The 15,586-nt window shown below is 38.5% G+C and overlaps 1 protein-coding gene across 3 annotated transcripts in view; it reads right to left on the bottom strand.

The window, feature by feature from the left end:
- The window catches only part of LOC136034834 (cyclin-G-associated kinase-like), a 104,293-nt gene that overhangs the window by 46,415 nt on the left and 42,292 nt on the right, over positions 1–15,586 (bottom strand). For all 3 annotated transcript variants that reach the window (XM_065716287.1, XM_065716289.1, XM_065716288.1), the window contains exon 6: positions 1,159–1,381. In XM_065716287.1, coding sequence (XP_065572359.1) covers positions 1,159–1,381 — 223 coding nt within the window. The remainder of the gene's footprint in view (positions 1–1,158; positions 1,382–15,586) is intronic.

The raw sequence follows: 15,586 nt of genomic DNA on the forward strand, positions 1-15,586 counted from the left end.
TTGTGCTCCAAAACCTTCTCCCGAAATTGTCAGCCGGAAAAGTATCGCTTCTTTTGGATGTATCTGCAGGTGGTGAGCTGAATGGGCGCTTCTGAACTAGACTCCGAAGACTGGGTTTGACAGCTAGATTGAACTAAGTAGATACAAGTTATGGTAAAGTTGAAGCTTGTACTAAAATGCTACTGGAAATGGCACATCTTGCGTACAGTTCAGGCTCTAAATCTAAGCTGACGAAAAAAAGCGGACTGCACTGCACGTCTTGTCGAAATACAAAAATATTGAACTTGATGATAATTTTAATGAATAAGCTTCTGTTGATGACAGTCCAAATACAACGAATCTTTATTTATTGTGATAAAATTCATTGCACTGTATTCAAGACTTAGTTGAAAGGAATTCTATATAAAAAGAAAACCCAGCAACTTCTCACATAATAAAACCGCTTTAGGCAAACACAGTAGTAAAAAGGCTGTGATAGCTCCTTGACTACATTTACCTCGAGGATCGCCACTCCTTGAGTTTCTTGCGGCAGGCAGGCTTAAACCGTAGCTCTGAGAATTTCTAATCACGCAGCTTCTTAAACTACACAGTCACAAGGTCTTTCCCTTCTGCCTATTCTCTTTCAGCAGAAGAAAGCTCATGCTCTGAAGCAAGATTCATGCTCTATGTTCGTGGAATATTAAACTCAAATTTTATATTTAAAAGTTCAACGAAACGAATAGTTCTCATTTCCCCCATTCCCTCTAGTCCACTTAGAATTCCTTGGTGGGAATAAACCACAATTTAATGCAAGGTTCCCCATTTAAACAGCAAACTAAACTTAATTGCAAATTTACAGCAGAAATCAGTACTCCCATTTTTCTGAAATTGTCCCTCTTTAGAATTTTCCTGGCCTGGAATTTTTTTCCAAGCCATCTTTTACCTAAGAGCAAATTTTTGGTGGACTTTAAATAAGTTTTTCTCTAAAATTTTGGAATGTTTTGACACAAAAATATAATTTTTACAATTTTTTTGACCTAAAATGCTTTACTGGGCTGCAATTTGAGTATAGAGAGCTATTATGCTCTAGGGAGACAAATAATCCTACATAGTATCAGAGACTTAAATAAATTCAAAATGAGCACTGGCAACTAGGATACACGAAGAAAAGATACGTACGAATGAGATCATGATAAACTTCATATCTAGAATCAGCAGGAATGTTGTAATTGGCATTAGTTATTCTAAGCTTGGCCGAATCTTCAAAAGGATGCCTTCCAAAGCAGATTGTGTATAATAAACACCCAAGTGCCCACATATCAACTCCTTCATTTATTGGATAATTATTCCAAGTGTCTAACATCTCTGGAGCTCTATACATTGGAGTTGTTCGTCGGCAAAGCTAGAATAAAAAAAAACAACAAGTTTTCATTTATTTATATTAAAATTAGTTTTTATAATGTCAGTGCATGCTAGGGCAAGCAAAAAAAAAATGCTTTGCTTTTTGGACTAACTTAAAAAGATACCACTCGATTTTCTATTCAAGTACATGTACGATTTTCCGGCTTATTTGGTTGATTTACGCTGCATTGTTTATAAAAGGTTTATTTTTCATGCTGTTCAAATGTTTAAACTTCGAATTGATAATTGCTCGAGAACTGAAGTATACACCCAGGAATCGCCTTTTGCGAGAGGAAGGGGTATAGTTCGTAATGTTATTTCCAAGAAAATCACCAAACAAAGTAATTTCATTTCAAGAAATTCAAAAAAGGTCCCTGCAAAAACAGCTGAAGAGCGAGCCTAATTACAAGCTGACCTAGACAAACTCTCCTATTGGGCATAACTTTTGAGGTTATAATTCATCATTAAAAAATGCAGGATAAGTCATTTTGGCAGAAAGAATGTGAGGGGTCGGTATCATATGTTTGGAATAGATGGTGTTTGGTAAATGATTGGCTCCTCCCGCGCTGAAAGAGACCTGGGTATACTTGTGGATGATGACCTGAATTTGGCCAACATGCTTAGTCAGTTGCCTCCAAAGCGCTCCAAATCCTGGGAATTATAAAGAGAACGTTCCGCAGTAGGTCGCCAAAGCTGATGTCAAAGCTATACAAAGGACTTTGTCAACCAAAACTGGAATTTGATATGTGTATGGCTACCCCGCTAAATAAAGGCGACAAAAAAACTAGAGTTTCCAAAGGCGAGCAACTAAATCAATCGAGGGTTGTAAAAGCCTGGACTACCCATTCGGCCTGGGGAAGTTACAGATTCCTACCCTCTTCTATCGACGGAAGCATGGGGATGTCATCATGGCGTATAAATGCTGCACACACAGTCATTGCAACTAAATATGCTTGAGCTTCACGAGTCAACAAGAACTAGAGGACATACCATGAAGCTGTACTGCAAACGAGCTAACACCAGACTACGGAACAACTTCTTCCCGAATACAGCCACGGGGCTATAGAACTCCCTAAGCGAAGCAGCAATCCCAGCCCCTAGTGTGGAGGCCTGTAAGGGAGCTTTGGACAAAGATTGGTCGCCCAAACCATGGCTTAGAGAATAGGATGCAGCCAACGCGTTCGGTCAATATCTTCACAAACCAGAGCCTACAGGACAATTCATTATTCGCTGGACAATGCGATTTGAGGTAATTTAAGGTAAGAATAATTAAAGAAATCCATTTTAGAAAAAAACACTAAAGGAAATATTCTTTTACAAATAGAACTAATTCTCCCGTAAAAATGATAACTAAAACTAAAAGCTCAGGCAGGCAATAATGGTAGTTTTCAACAGAAAGGGAAACAACGCAAAAATCGATGCTATTTGCTATTAAACACGTTGACGTCGTTTTCTGCACGGTTTTCCCCAGTAGCAAATCTCTATTGGAGAGAAATAATCTCGTGTCTATGTTTTTTTTTCATTTTTATGGCACTTGGTATTAACCAAGTGACATAAGGGTGTAAATGGCAGTCCAAACACGAGAGGCCGAGAAAATGCAAAGTGCCCAGTTCTTGCAAGAAATTAATTTTAAACTGGATTTATTACCGGTGCTTTCGCAGAAAGTTAATACGATTCCTGAACTTTCGGATAGCATTGATGCCATACAAGTACAGTTAAGTAACATTATTACGCAGTTATCTAACAATGCTAAGACAAATGATGAAATTAAAAAAGAGCTGGAAAATATGAAATCTAACCTAGCAGTCTCTTATGAACGAGCCAACAAGCTCGAAGCAGAGCAGAAAAGAACGAATTTAATCTTCTATAATTACACCCCTCAACAACTCGGCGATTATACTCTGAAGCAAGAAATAACGGGGTTATTAAATCGTACTATGCCGTCTCTCGGGATAAATCGAAGTGATATACGTGACATTTTTAGATTGAAATCAGGGCCGATAGTAGTAAAGCTAAACTCGGTTGAAATCAGAGACTATATTTTAAGAAACAGCTCCGTATTAAGAAGGTTTGGTTTATCGGTGGCTCCGGATTACACAGCTATACAAAGGGAGGCCCGTAAACATTTAAAGGAAATGTTAACTACTGCGCAAAATGATGGCCGTGATGCAAAATTACGAGGTGACAAACTATTCATCGAAGGCCGAATATTCAGGTATGATGGAAATTCAATAGTCGAGATTAAGCGTAATTTGAAGCCAGTACAAAATTCTGGTCCACCCTTTAGTGCTAGGCTCCCAAATGATCCCAATAATATTCCGATGAGGCTAGTTAGTGATGCCAGTGATAGTGATACTGAGACATTAGTACCATCGACCACCACTCCTCAGGCAGTATCGACAGCTAAAAGACCTTCTAGTGCTATTATCAGCCCAAATGACTTGTTTCGACCAGGTACTCGTAATGTAGCACCCAAAGGAAGCCATTCGCCAAGAAAGAAGTTTAATGATAGACATCGTGGTGGTTTTTCACGTGATTTTTATTACAATAAACACCGAAGTGAGTTAGCGGATATAAATAACCGCACTCGTGAGTATTATCATGTTGCCTTTCCCCCGACTAAGACTAGTAACGAGCAATCTCAACCAAAGGCTAGTGATGTTAACGTGCTAACAGAAGGCGTAGAAACATAGGATATAGAGGGCCATATACTGAGTCTAGTGTCATGGAACATACAAGGATTACGTGATAAGTTGACCTATTTATATGACGATTTATTTTCGTTTGATGTGATTTCGCTGGTTGAAACATGGAACGATTGTTCTCCTATATCACCTCTCCCCGGATATTTCGTTGAACAGACCGTGCGTAATGTAGCAAGAAATAATAGACATTATGGTGGCATTTTGGTTTTGGTTAAAGCATCTGCTATTGACGGCTATGAGAGAATTAGTAGTAGATCTGAAAACTTGCTTTGGCTGTCTATTTATTTGAAATGTGGGAAGCAATTAATTTTGGGTGTAGTGTATATACCTCCACAGAATAGTTCGTACAATCGAGAAAATACTTGGGAAATTTTAGGGGAAGAATTTTCGTTAATACAAGAAAGTTATAAAGATCTGGATTGTGTGTTAATGGGGGATTTCAATGCTTATACCGGCCTGGAGGCTGAGATCCCAGATGTGTTGATTCCAGATTTAGGTGATTTTGTCCCAATTTGTTGTAGAATACCACGAAGCAACAAGGATGAAAAAAGAAAAATAAATGTATGGGGAAGAAAGCTCCTGGCGTTTTGTGGGGAACATGGTCTGATGATTGCTAATGGTAGGTTTGGGAAGGATAAGGGTAGGGGCGAGTTCACTTGCCTTTCGGGTCCAACTCCAAGTGTTGTAGATTATGTGCTAATTAATACGCAACTTGTACCTGAATCAATAAATATGGGAGTATTAGATTTAGTTGGATCTGATCATAGAGCTATTATGCTTGAGGTGAAGATTGGGCAGTTTGCGAAACACGGTTCACGACTAAGAAATTTCTATAATGCGGATTATAGAAAAATAGGTTTAGGAAAACGAATTAGAAATGATTTAACAGATAAAGATATTGAGGCATTTAGAAGGGAGCTATTGGACTCGCATGTAAAAAATAATTTGAAAGCGTTAGAAGACAATGAAAAAGATGCACATAGTGTAATTATGCTGTTAAATGAAATAATGGGCAGTTGTGCAGAATCATGTGGCCTAACTAAAAAATTAAAAAAGAATGAGGGATATTTTGACTTGGATTGCAAGTTAATGAAAGAAGAAGCAAAATATTTATTAAATCGTTTGAATGAATTTGATAGCGCGGAAGATCAAAGTCTAAAATTGGCTAATTATAAAGATAAAAGAAGAGAATATAAAAGTTTAATAAAAAGAAAAAAAAAAGAGTACGAGCATAAGAAGAAACTGGATATCGCTGATGATTTTAGAAATAAAGATTTTAAAAAGTTTTGGGGCTATATAAAGAATGATAGTGGAAGGAGAAATGTTAATACCCAGGCTGTTCCGGAAGCTGATTCATGGCCTGATTACCTAAATAATTTAGAAGGTGTTTGTGCAGATCTTCAGGAGGTAGCGCATACCCCAGAGATGGTTATTTATCCCATGAGAGAACATGATTACGATTTAGTGGGTGATGTGAATGGCCAAGAGATTAAGTCAATATTTAAGAAGTTAAAAGGTGGTACTGCTGCGGGTGTTGATGGTATACCAATATTGTTATTTAAGAATTTTCTTTCCATTTTGATACCGATAATTGTTCTTCTTTGTAATAAGGTGTTAAGGTCAGGGCAATGGCCAAGCGCTTGGAAGACATCATTGTTCATACCACTTTTTAAGAGAGGAAACCCGAAGGCTCATGAAAATTATCGTTTAATAGCACTTGTCCCTGCTTTAAGTAAGGTTTTGGAGAAAATATTAGATACCAGGCTTTCCAATTGGTTAAATACAAATAATTTAATACATGAGGAACAAGGAGGTTTCAGGACAGGGTATGGGACGACAGATAGTGTGTTTATTTTAAAGGCATTAATAGATAAATATGGAAAGGGTAAAACTTGTCTTTATGTGGGATTTCTGGATCTCCATAAGGCTTTTGATAGTGTCGACAGAGAGTTATTGAAGGATGCCATGCTAAATATTGGCCTTCCCCATTCATTTGTTAGATTGATAGTGAGCATGTATACTTGTGTGAGTGGAATCATTCAAGTTGGTAATAGGTTTTCGAAGCTTTTTGATATTAAGCGGGGAGTAAAACAGGGCAGCACCCTTTCACCTAAGTTGTTTAATATTTTTATTAATGATGTTGTTAATTTTCTAGAGAATAGATGGGCTCCGAAAGTTAGCCTAGGGACTCAAAAACTATCTCTCTTATTATTTGCAGATGATATTGCTTTGGTGGCTAATAAACCGCAAGATCTACAGACTCTTTTGAATCTCATAGAAGAATATTTGCATATAAAAAAGTTAAGGCTGAATACTGAAAAGAGCGAAGTTGTTATTTTTAAAAAAAGGAAGGTTGGGGACGATGAAAAATATACGTTTAAATTTAATAATAAGGAACTATTTATAAGTAAAAGAATAAAATATTTAGGCTTTATCTTATCGGAAAATGGAAGCCTAAGGAGTCATGTTGATGAAATAATTAAGAGAGGTAGGGTGGCCATGTCAGCTATATTTAGAAACCCGACTATAATGGGGATCAAAAACCTAAAAATGCATAAAAGAATATTTAACACAAAAATTTTACCCGTAATAGAATATGGAGCAGAGATATGGGGTGGAGAAACGGTGCAGCAACTGGAGTCCCTTCAGCTCCAGTATTATAAAAGAGTGTTTGGTTTACATCAGACAACTCATTCACAGATTCTGAAAGGTGATATGGGCCTGTTTTCTTTAAAGCTACGTAGGTATATTTTAATGCTTAGATTCTGGTTGAAGTTAACTAAGAGTAATGAAGATAGACTAGTAAGAGTGGCATATGAAGAGATGTTGAAATGTGGTTTAAAAACCTCGTGGCCATCCCAAATTAAATCATTACTAGAAAAAGTAGGAATGCCTTATTTATGGAATAATGGTCTTTGCTCTCGCGATGTACCAGCAAATTTAGAAAGCCAGGTACGATTTATATTAGAGAGTCAGGAAATTCAGCATTGGCAAGGGCTGGTTCTTGATTCTACAACCCTACAACATTATAATCAGGCAAAACCTAGTTTTGGGGAGGAAGTTTATTTTAAACTTAATTTACCGGCTATGATTCTACGTCGTTGGATTCAGCTTAGGGCAAATTGTCTTCCAATCCAGAACAGGCAAAAAACGTTCGACAAAAATAAAATGATAGTTGGTCCTGATAGGCGGTATCTTTGTCCTCTTTGTAAAGATGATGATGAAGACTTGGATCATTTTCTCCGGGAATGCCCGGTGCTCTTGGATTTACGGGAAATTTATTTGCATGGGATTAATTTGATGCTTCCGGGTATTCTACAAAATAGTAACCCAACCACAATATTTCGAGTGGGAGTATATATAGAAAAATCTTTAATAAGAAGAAAAAGTTTTATATGATTAATTTCTTTTGTAGTTAGATTAGGTACTTTTTGCGTTGAATTCTGTTTTTTTTTGTGCGTGTTCGTACTGTTGTTAATTTCCTTGCTTGTCTGTTATTTATTTATATTTTGTGTGTATATGGCCCACGGGTTTTTGAAATACACTTATCTATCTATCTATCTATATAGCAATCGCAAATTCTGTCGGTCTGTCGATCCCGATTTTGCTACTTTAGGCACTTCCAGGTAAGCTAGGACGATAAAATTTGGCAGGCATATCAGGGACCGGACCAGATTAAATTAGAAATAGTCGTTACCCGATTTGACCATCTGGGGAGAGTGGGGGGCCCATTAATTCGAAAAAAATAGAAAAATTGAAGTATTTTTAACTTACGAACGGTTGATCAGATCTTAATGAAATTTGATGTTTGGAAGGATATCGTGTCTCAGACCTGTTATTTTAAATCCCGATCGGATCTGGTAATATTGGGGGGAGTTGGGAGGGGGAAACCTAAAATCTTGGAAAACACTTAGAGTGGAGGGATCGGGATGAAACTTGGTGGGAAAAATAAGCACAAGTCCTAGATACATGATTGACATAACCGGAACGGATCCGATCTCTTTGGGGTAGTTTGGGGGGGGGGGGTAATTCTGAAAAATTAAAAAATTTAGGTATTTTTAACTTACGAAGGGGTGATCAGATCTCAAGGAAAATTGATATTTAGAAGGATATCGTGTCTCGGAGCTCTTATTTTAAATCAAGACATGATCTGGTGACATTGGGGGGGGGGGAGTTAGGAGGGGGAAACCTAAAATCTTGGAAAACACTTAGAGTGGAGGGATCGGGATGAAACTTGGTGGGGAAAATAAGCACAAGTCCTAGATAAATGATTGACATAACCGGAACGGATCCGCTCTCTTTGGGGTAGTTAGGAGGGGGGGGGAGGTTAATTCTAAAAAAATTGAAAAAATGCGGTATTTCTAAATTACGAACGGGTGATCGGATCTCAATGAAATTTGATATTTAGAAGGATATCGTGTCTCAGAGTTCTTATTTAAAATTCCGACCGGATCTGGTTACATTTGGGGGGGAAACCTAAAACTTGGAAAACACTTAGAGTGGAGGGATCGGGATGAAACTTGGTGGGAAAAATAACCAAAAGTCCCAGATACATGATTGACATAACCGGAACGGATCCGCTCTCTTTGGGGTAGTTGGGGGGGGGGGGGGTAATTCTGAAAAATCAGAAAAAAATGAGGTATTTTTAACTTACGAACGGTTGATCGGATCTCAATGGAATTTCATATTTAGAAGGATATCGTGTCTCAAAGCTCTTATTTTAAGTCCCGACCGGATCTGGTGACATTGGGGGGGGGATTTGGGGGGGAACCTAAAATGAAGGAAAACGCTTAGATTGGAGGGATAGGGATGAAACTTGGTGGAAAAAATAAGCAGAAGTCTTAGATACGTGATTTATATAATTGGAACGGATCCGCTCTATTGGGGGGGGGGGGAGTTAATTCTGAAAAATTAGAAAAAATGACGTATTTTTAACTTACGAAGGAGTGATCGGATCTTCATGAAACTTCATATTTAGAAGGACCTCGTAGCTCAGATCTCTTATTTTAAATCTCAACCGGATCCAGCGTAATTGGGAGGGGGGCAGTTGGGGGGTACCGGAAATCTTTAAAAATACTTAAAGGGGTGAGATCACGATGAAACTGGATGAGAAGAATAAACACGTTTCTAAGATACGTGACTGACATAACCGGACTGGATCTTCTCTCTTTGGTGGAGCTGGGGGGGGGGGTAATTTTGAAAACTGAGGTATTTCTAACTTACGAAAGAGTGACCAGATCTTAATGATATTTAATATTTAGAAGGATCTTGTGCTTTAAAGCTCTAATTTTAAATTCCGGCCAGATCCTGTGACATTGGGGGGATTGGAGGGGGAAAGCGGAATTCTTGGAAATTGTGAAAATTGGGGTAATTTTATCTTACGAATAGGTGGTCGGATCTTAATGAGATTTGATATTTAGAACGAATTCATGTCTCAGAGCTCTTATTTCAAAATTCCGACCAGATCTTTTGACACTGGGGGGGAGTTGGAGGAGGAAATCTTGGGAAACACTTTGAGTGAAGGAATCGGGATGAAGCTTGGCGGATAGAATAAGAAAATGTCCTTGATACGTGACTGACGGAACCGTACTGGATTCGCTCTCTTTGGGGGAGTTGGGGGGAGGGGTTCAGTGATTTGGCGAGTTTGGTGCTTCTGGAGGTGCTAAGACGATGAAAATTGGTAGGCGTGTCAGCGAGCTGGACAAATTGACTTGATAAAGTCGTTTTCCCAGATTCGACCATATATATATATATATATATATATATATATATTAGCTGTTAGGGTGGCGCTTCGCGCCACCCCAACACCTAGTTGGTGGGGGCGCTTCACGCCCCCCCCCCCCAAGCCCCCCCGCGCGCGTAAGTCGTTACGCGCCATATTAGTTACGCGCCATTGTAGTTGTGTCCCTATGTCCCACCTGTGAATAGAGATAGATATAAATATATGTTTTTAACTACGTAAAACATGCGAATATACAACATTCTTCGCTGTCCCATTGTCTGTGCATATAAATAGATTGTCAGGTTTACTGACTCTTGAACATGCAACATATAATTGTCCATGGGAAAAACAATCCGTATTCAGATCTATACCTCATTATTCTAATGATGTGTCCCTGTGTCCCGGTCGTCATTTATATTCCCTGTGTCCCAGTCGTCATTTGTGTCCCGGTGTCCCAGTTTGTAATTTCTCTTTGAGAGTCCCGGTCGTCATTTATATTCCCTGTGTCCCGGTCGTCATTTGTGTCCCAGTGTCCCGGTCTGTAATTTCTATTCGAACAATCCCTGTGTCCCGGTCGTCATTTATATATCCCGCCTGTGCCCCCGGCGTCCCCGTTGTAGTTGTGTCCCTATGTCCCGGTCGTCATTTATATTCCCTGTGTCCCGGTCGTGATTTGTGTCCGGGTGTCCCAGTCTGTAATTTCTCTTTGAGGTTCCCGGTCGTCACTTATATTCCCTCTGTCTCGGTCGTCATTTGTGTCCCGGTCTGTAATTTCTCTTTGAGTGTTTTTTCTTTTTAGTTTTTTTTTTAGTTTTTTACCTTTTTTCTTTTTTCAGTTTTCTTTTTCTTCTTTATTTTTCAGCGTCACTATGAAGTACATATCGACGAACCTTTGTTTTTTTAACTTAAATCTGGTAGGCATTGATGACCTTATCCAAGTCAAAATCCCAAACCCAATCATCATCGCTATCATTTTCAGTTTTGATATGTTTTGACTCTCGCTGTCCAGGTGGATTTTCATCTAACTGCGCGGTTTTGCGTTCTTTAGCCGCAAGCCTGTTTTCTTGCTGTGCTTGTGATTCCCCGGCACGCTTTCTTTTCTTACTTTCTCTATCAGCTGCAAGCCTGTTTTCTTGCTGTTCTTGTGATTCCTCGGAACGCTTTCTTTTCTTACTTTCTCTATCAGCAGCAAGTTTTTTGGCATAAACTCTTTGAGCAGCTTCCTCGGCTGTTGCCATTGTAGGTTCTTCAGTCATTTTACAATTAAACATTTTTCCGTGAACAAATGTCTTAAATACCGCTAATGACGTCACCGTCATAGCAAAAATGACGACAACTAACTTCATGACGTCAGTCGACAAAGAAACATGACGTCACCTGACAGATAGACAACTTATTTTTATATATATAGACTAGCTGTTGGGGTGGCGCTTCGCGCCAACCCAACACCTAGTTGGTGGGGGCGCTTCGCGCCCCCCCAAGCCCCCCCGCGCGCGTAAGTCGTTACGCGCCATATATATATATATGTTTTTAACTACGAAAAACTTGCGAATATACAACATTCTTTGCTGTCCCATTGTCTGTGCATATAAATAGAATGTCAGGTTTAACGACTCTTGAACATGCAACATATAATGGTCCATGGGAAAACAATCCGTATTCAGATCTATACCTCATGATTCTAATGATTGCCCTTGAGCTTTGTTGATGGTGATTGCTAATCGACGATTCCCTGTGTCGCCATCGTCATTTATATATCCCCCTGAGCCCCCCGGCGTCCCTGTTGTAGTTGTGTCCCTGTGTCCCGGTCGTCATTTGTGTCCCGGTCTGTATATACATTCGTTTTTGAATTGGTCGTTTTTTAGGTTTTAGTTTTTTACCTTTTTTTAGTTTTTTTTCTTTTTTTTAGTTTTGTTTTTCTCCTTTATTTTTCATTTTTTTTCCTTTTTCATTTTATTTTCTTTTTTAGTTTTTTTAGCTTTTTATCTTTTTTAGTTTTTTTAGTTTTTTTAGCTTTTTAGCTTTTTCAGTTTTTTATTAGTTTTTAGTTTTTTTTTTCTTTTTAGTTTTCTTGTAGTTTTTACCTTTTTTTTAGTTTTTAATTTTTTTTACTTATGTCCTGGTCGTCATTTATACTCCCTGTGTCCCGGTCGTCATTTGTGTCCCGGTGCTTTGTTGATGGTGATTGCTAATCGAACATTCCTTGTGTCCCGGTCGTCATTTATATTCCCTATGTGCCGGTGTCCCGGTCGTCATTTGTGTCCCGATGTCCCGGTCTGTAATTTCGTCAGTCGAAAACATGACGTCAGTCGACACAGAAACATGACGTCACCTGACAGATCCACAGACAGACAACTTATTTATATATATATATAGATATATATATATAAATATATATATTATATATATATATATATATTATTCTTTTTAGTTTTTTTGTAGTTTTTACCTTTTTTAGTTTTTTTTTCTTTTGTATTAATGCTAAAGCCAAGGTTCAAACCTGGAGCCTCTCGGACCTAGAACCTGAAACATAACGCTTTACCAACTCAGCTACTTCGGCTTGAATACATTCGTTTTGAGCAGCTTCCTCGGGTGTTGCCATTGTAGGTTCTTCAGTCATTTTACAATTAGAAATTTCTCTTTCAACGGTCTTCTTACAATTAAAATTTGTCTTTGAACGATATTCTTAAATACCTGTGTCCTGGTCGTCATTTATATTCCCTGTGTCCCGGTCGTCATTTGTGTCCCGGTATCCCAGTCTGTAATTTCTCTTTGAGTGTCCCGGTCGTTATTTATATTCCCTCTGTCCCGGTCGTCATTTGTGTCCCGGTCTGTAATTTCTCTTTGAGTGTTTTTTCTTTTTAGTATTTTTTAGTTTTTTACATTTTTTCTTTTTTCAGTTTTCTTTTTCTTCTTTATTTTTCAGCTTTACTATGAAATACATATCGCCGAACCTTTGTTTTTTTAACTAAAATCTGGTAGGCATTGATGACCTTATCCAAGTCAAAATCCCAAACCCAATCATCATCGCTATCATTTTCAGTTTTGATATGTTTTGACTCTCGCTGTCCAGGTGGATCTTCATCTAACTGCGCGGTTTTGCGTTCTTTAGCCTCAAGCCTGTTTCCTTGCTGTTCTTTTGATTCCTCGGCACGCTTTCTTTTCTGACTTTCTCTATCAGCAGCAAGTTTTTTGGCATAGACTCTTTGAGCATCTTCATCGGCTTTTGCCATTGTAAGTTCATCAGTCATTGTAAACTTAAACATTAATAGATTTCTACGTGAACATATATGTCTTAAATATCTTTAATGACGTCACCGTCATAGCAAAAATGACGACAACTAACTTCATGACGTCAGTCGACACAGAAACATGACGTCACCTGACAGACAGACACACAGACAGACAACTTATTTTTATATATATAGACTAGCTGTTGGGGTGGCGCTTCGCGCCACCCCAACACCTAGTTGGTGGGGCGCTTCGCGCCCCCCCAAGCCCCCCCGCGCGCGTAAGTCGTTACGCGCCATATTAGTTACGCGCCATTGTAGTTGTGTCCCTGTGTCCCACCTGTGAATATAGATAGATTTATATATGTGTTTCAAACTACGTAAAAATTGCGAATATACAACATTCTTGGCTTTCCCACTACTGGGAGCTTTCCGTTTCCAATTGCCAGCAATTGATCTGAAAATGTTTGACCAGAGTCATCGTTTTGCAATCGGACACGCATATTTGTAGTTAATTTTAATATTTTTACGTGTGCCCATAAATTAGAATTTTTCAGGCAAGTATTCATTTCGTCTGCAGGAGATAAACTACGTAAAAATTGCGAATATACAACATTCTTGACTTTCACATTGTCTGTGCATATACAAAGCCGTATGTACTAATAATGACGTCATATGCAAACGCTCTTTTTACAAACAAACAAACATGCATACACACAACTCGTTTTTATATAGATAGATAGATACAATACAAATTAACTGCGTAGTACTTGCGAATATATAACATTCTTCGCTGTCCAATTGTCGCTGCATATAAATAGATTGTCAGGTTTACCGACCCTCGAACATGCAACGTACAATTGTCCATGGGAAAAACAATCAGTATTAAGATCTATACCACATTTTTCTAATGATTGACCTTGAGCTTTGTTAATGGTGATTGCAAATGCTAATCGAATTGGGAATTGCAATCTTTTAAATTGAAAAGGCAGATCCGTTGGAATCATGGGAATGCGAGGAATAAGAACAGCCTCATCCTCAAAAGGCCTTGTCAAGATTGTGGCCTCTATTAGGTTTTCCATTGTTTTTTTTTTTTACGACAAGTCGCGTGCCATTGCAAAGCTTTGGTGGGTTGATATTTCTTAAAAGTATTATTGGTACGCCTATTTTTAGTAGTAGCACGTGTGGTGGAAACCCTGAAAGATCTATGGAATTTAAAAATTCAGATGGATAATTAACCGCTTCATTTGGTTCCAAAACTGTGTCGACTGACTTGTAAAGGACTGCCTGGTCTCGAATCTTGGTCAAAACAATATTGTTGATTTCGTAGACGTCTATATTTTTGGGTGCGAGAATCGCTCTTTCACTTAGCCATTTATTATTTTTATAATTTTTTAGAATATTCGGAAACACTTTTTCAATCAATTCATTTTTGGACGTCACTAAATTACAGAAATCAGCAGGTAGTTGTATACGTCCTGAAATTGAGTCTACTGGGAGCTTTCCGTTTCCAATTGCCAGCAATTGATCTGAAAATGTTTGACCAGAGTCATCGTTTTGCAATCGGACACGCAAATTTGTAGTTAATTTTAATATTTTTACGTGTGCCCATAAATTAGAATTTTTCAGGCAAGCATTCATTTCGTCTCCAGGGGTTGATCTAGGTATTATAGGTAATGTTTGCCTGAAATCTCCCGCAAGCAATATTAATGTGCTGCCAAAGGTTTCGACTTCCCTCTCAAATCTTTCAAGCATTGATCCAGAGCTTCGAGCGATTTTTTGTGTGCCATTGTGCACTCATCCCAAATAATAAGTTTGCATTGCTGCAATACTTTACCCATCCCAGATGATTTGGAAATATTGCACGTGGAAGTTTCTGTAGAATGCAAATTCAGAGGCAATTTCAAAGCGGAATGAGCAGTTCTTCCACCAGGCAGCAATGTCGCGGCTATTCCGGACGACGCAATTGCCAACGCTATATCATTTTTTGATCGAATTGATGCCAGAATCAGTTTTATCACAAACGTTTTACCAGTACCCTCCTGGCGCATCCAAAAAGAAAATTTATCCAACGTTGTTATCGACACAATGCATTATCGTATCACAAATGTCTTTTTGTTCCGACGTTAACTTGGAAATGTTATTTTGTACATACGACAATAGATCACTCGTACTGTAACTTTGTTCACGATCCAATTCTACACATGTCGAAACAGCAGCGATACGGTTAGGTGAAGGCATTCCCAAATCCTGAAGAGGTTTGTTTGCCATACGTACGCACAAATCTTCTATAATAACTAAAGTGTAGTTATAAATTTCTGATGTAAAATCAAAAGTCATATCTGACGTCTCTAACTGTTTTCGATGGAGTATATCTTCGGACATTTTTGACTTATTTTTTTCCCATAACTCTGTAGGAGCTGATGGAGAGCAAGTTGTTAAAATGATGCCAAACAATGCACGAATTTGACTTGGGGTTGACGTTTCGCACGCGTCATTGATGCAGTTATCCCAGTGTTGGTCATTCTCCAATAATTCAGAGCTTGGCA

Source organism: Artemia franciscana, chromosome 13 (genome assembly GCF_032884065.1).
Source record: "Artemia franciscana chromosome 13, ASM3288406v1, whole genome shotgun sequence".
Lineage (NCBI taxonomy): Eukaryota > Metazoa > Arthropoda > Branchiopoda > Anostraca > Artemiidae > Artemia > Artemia franciscana.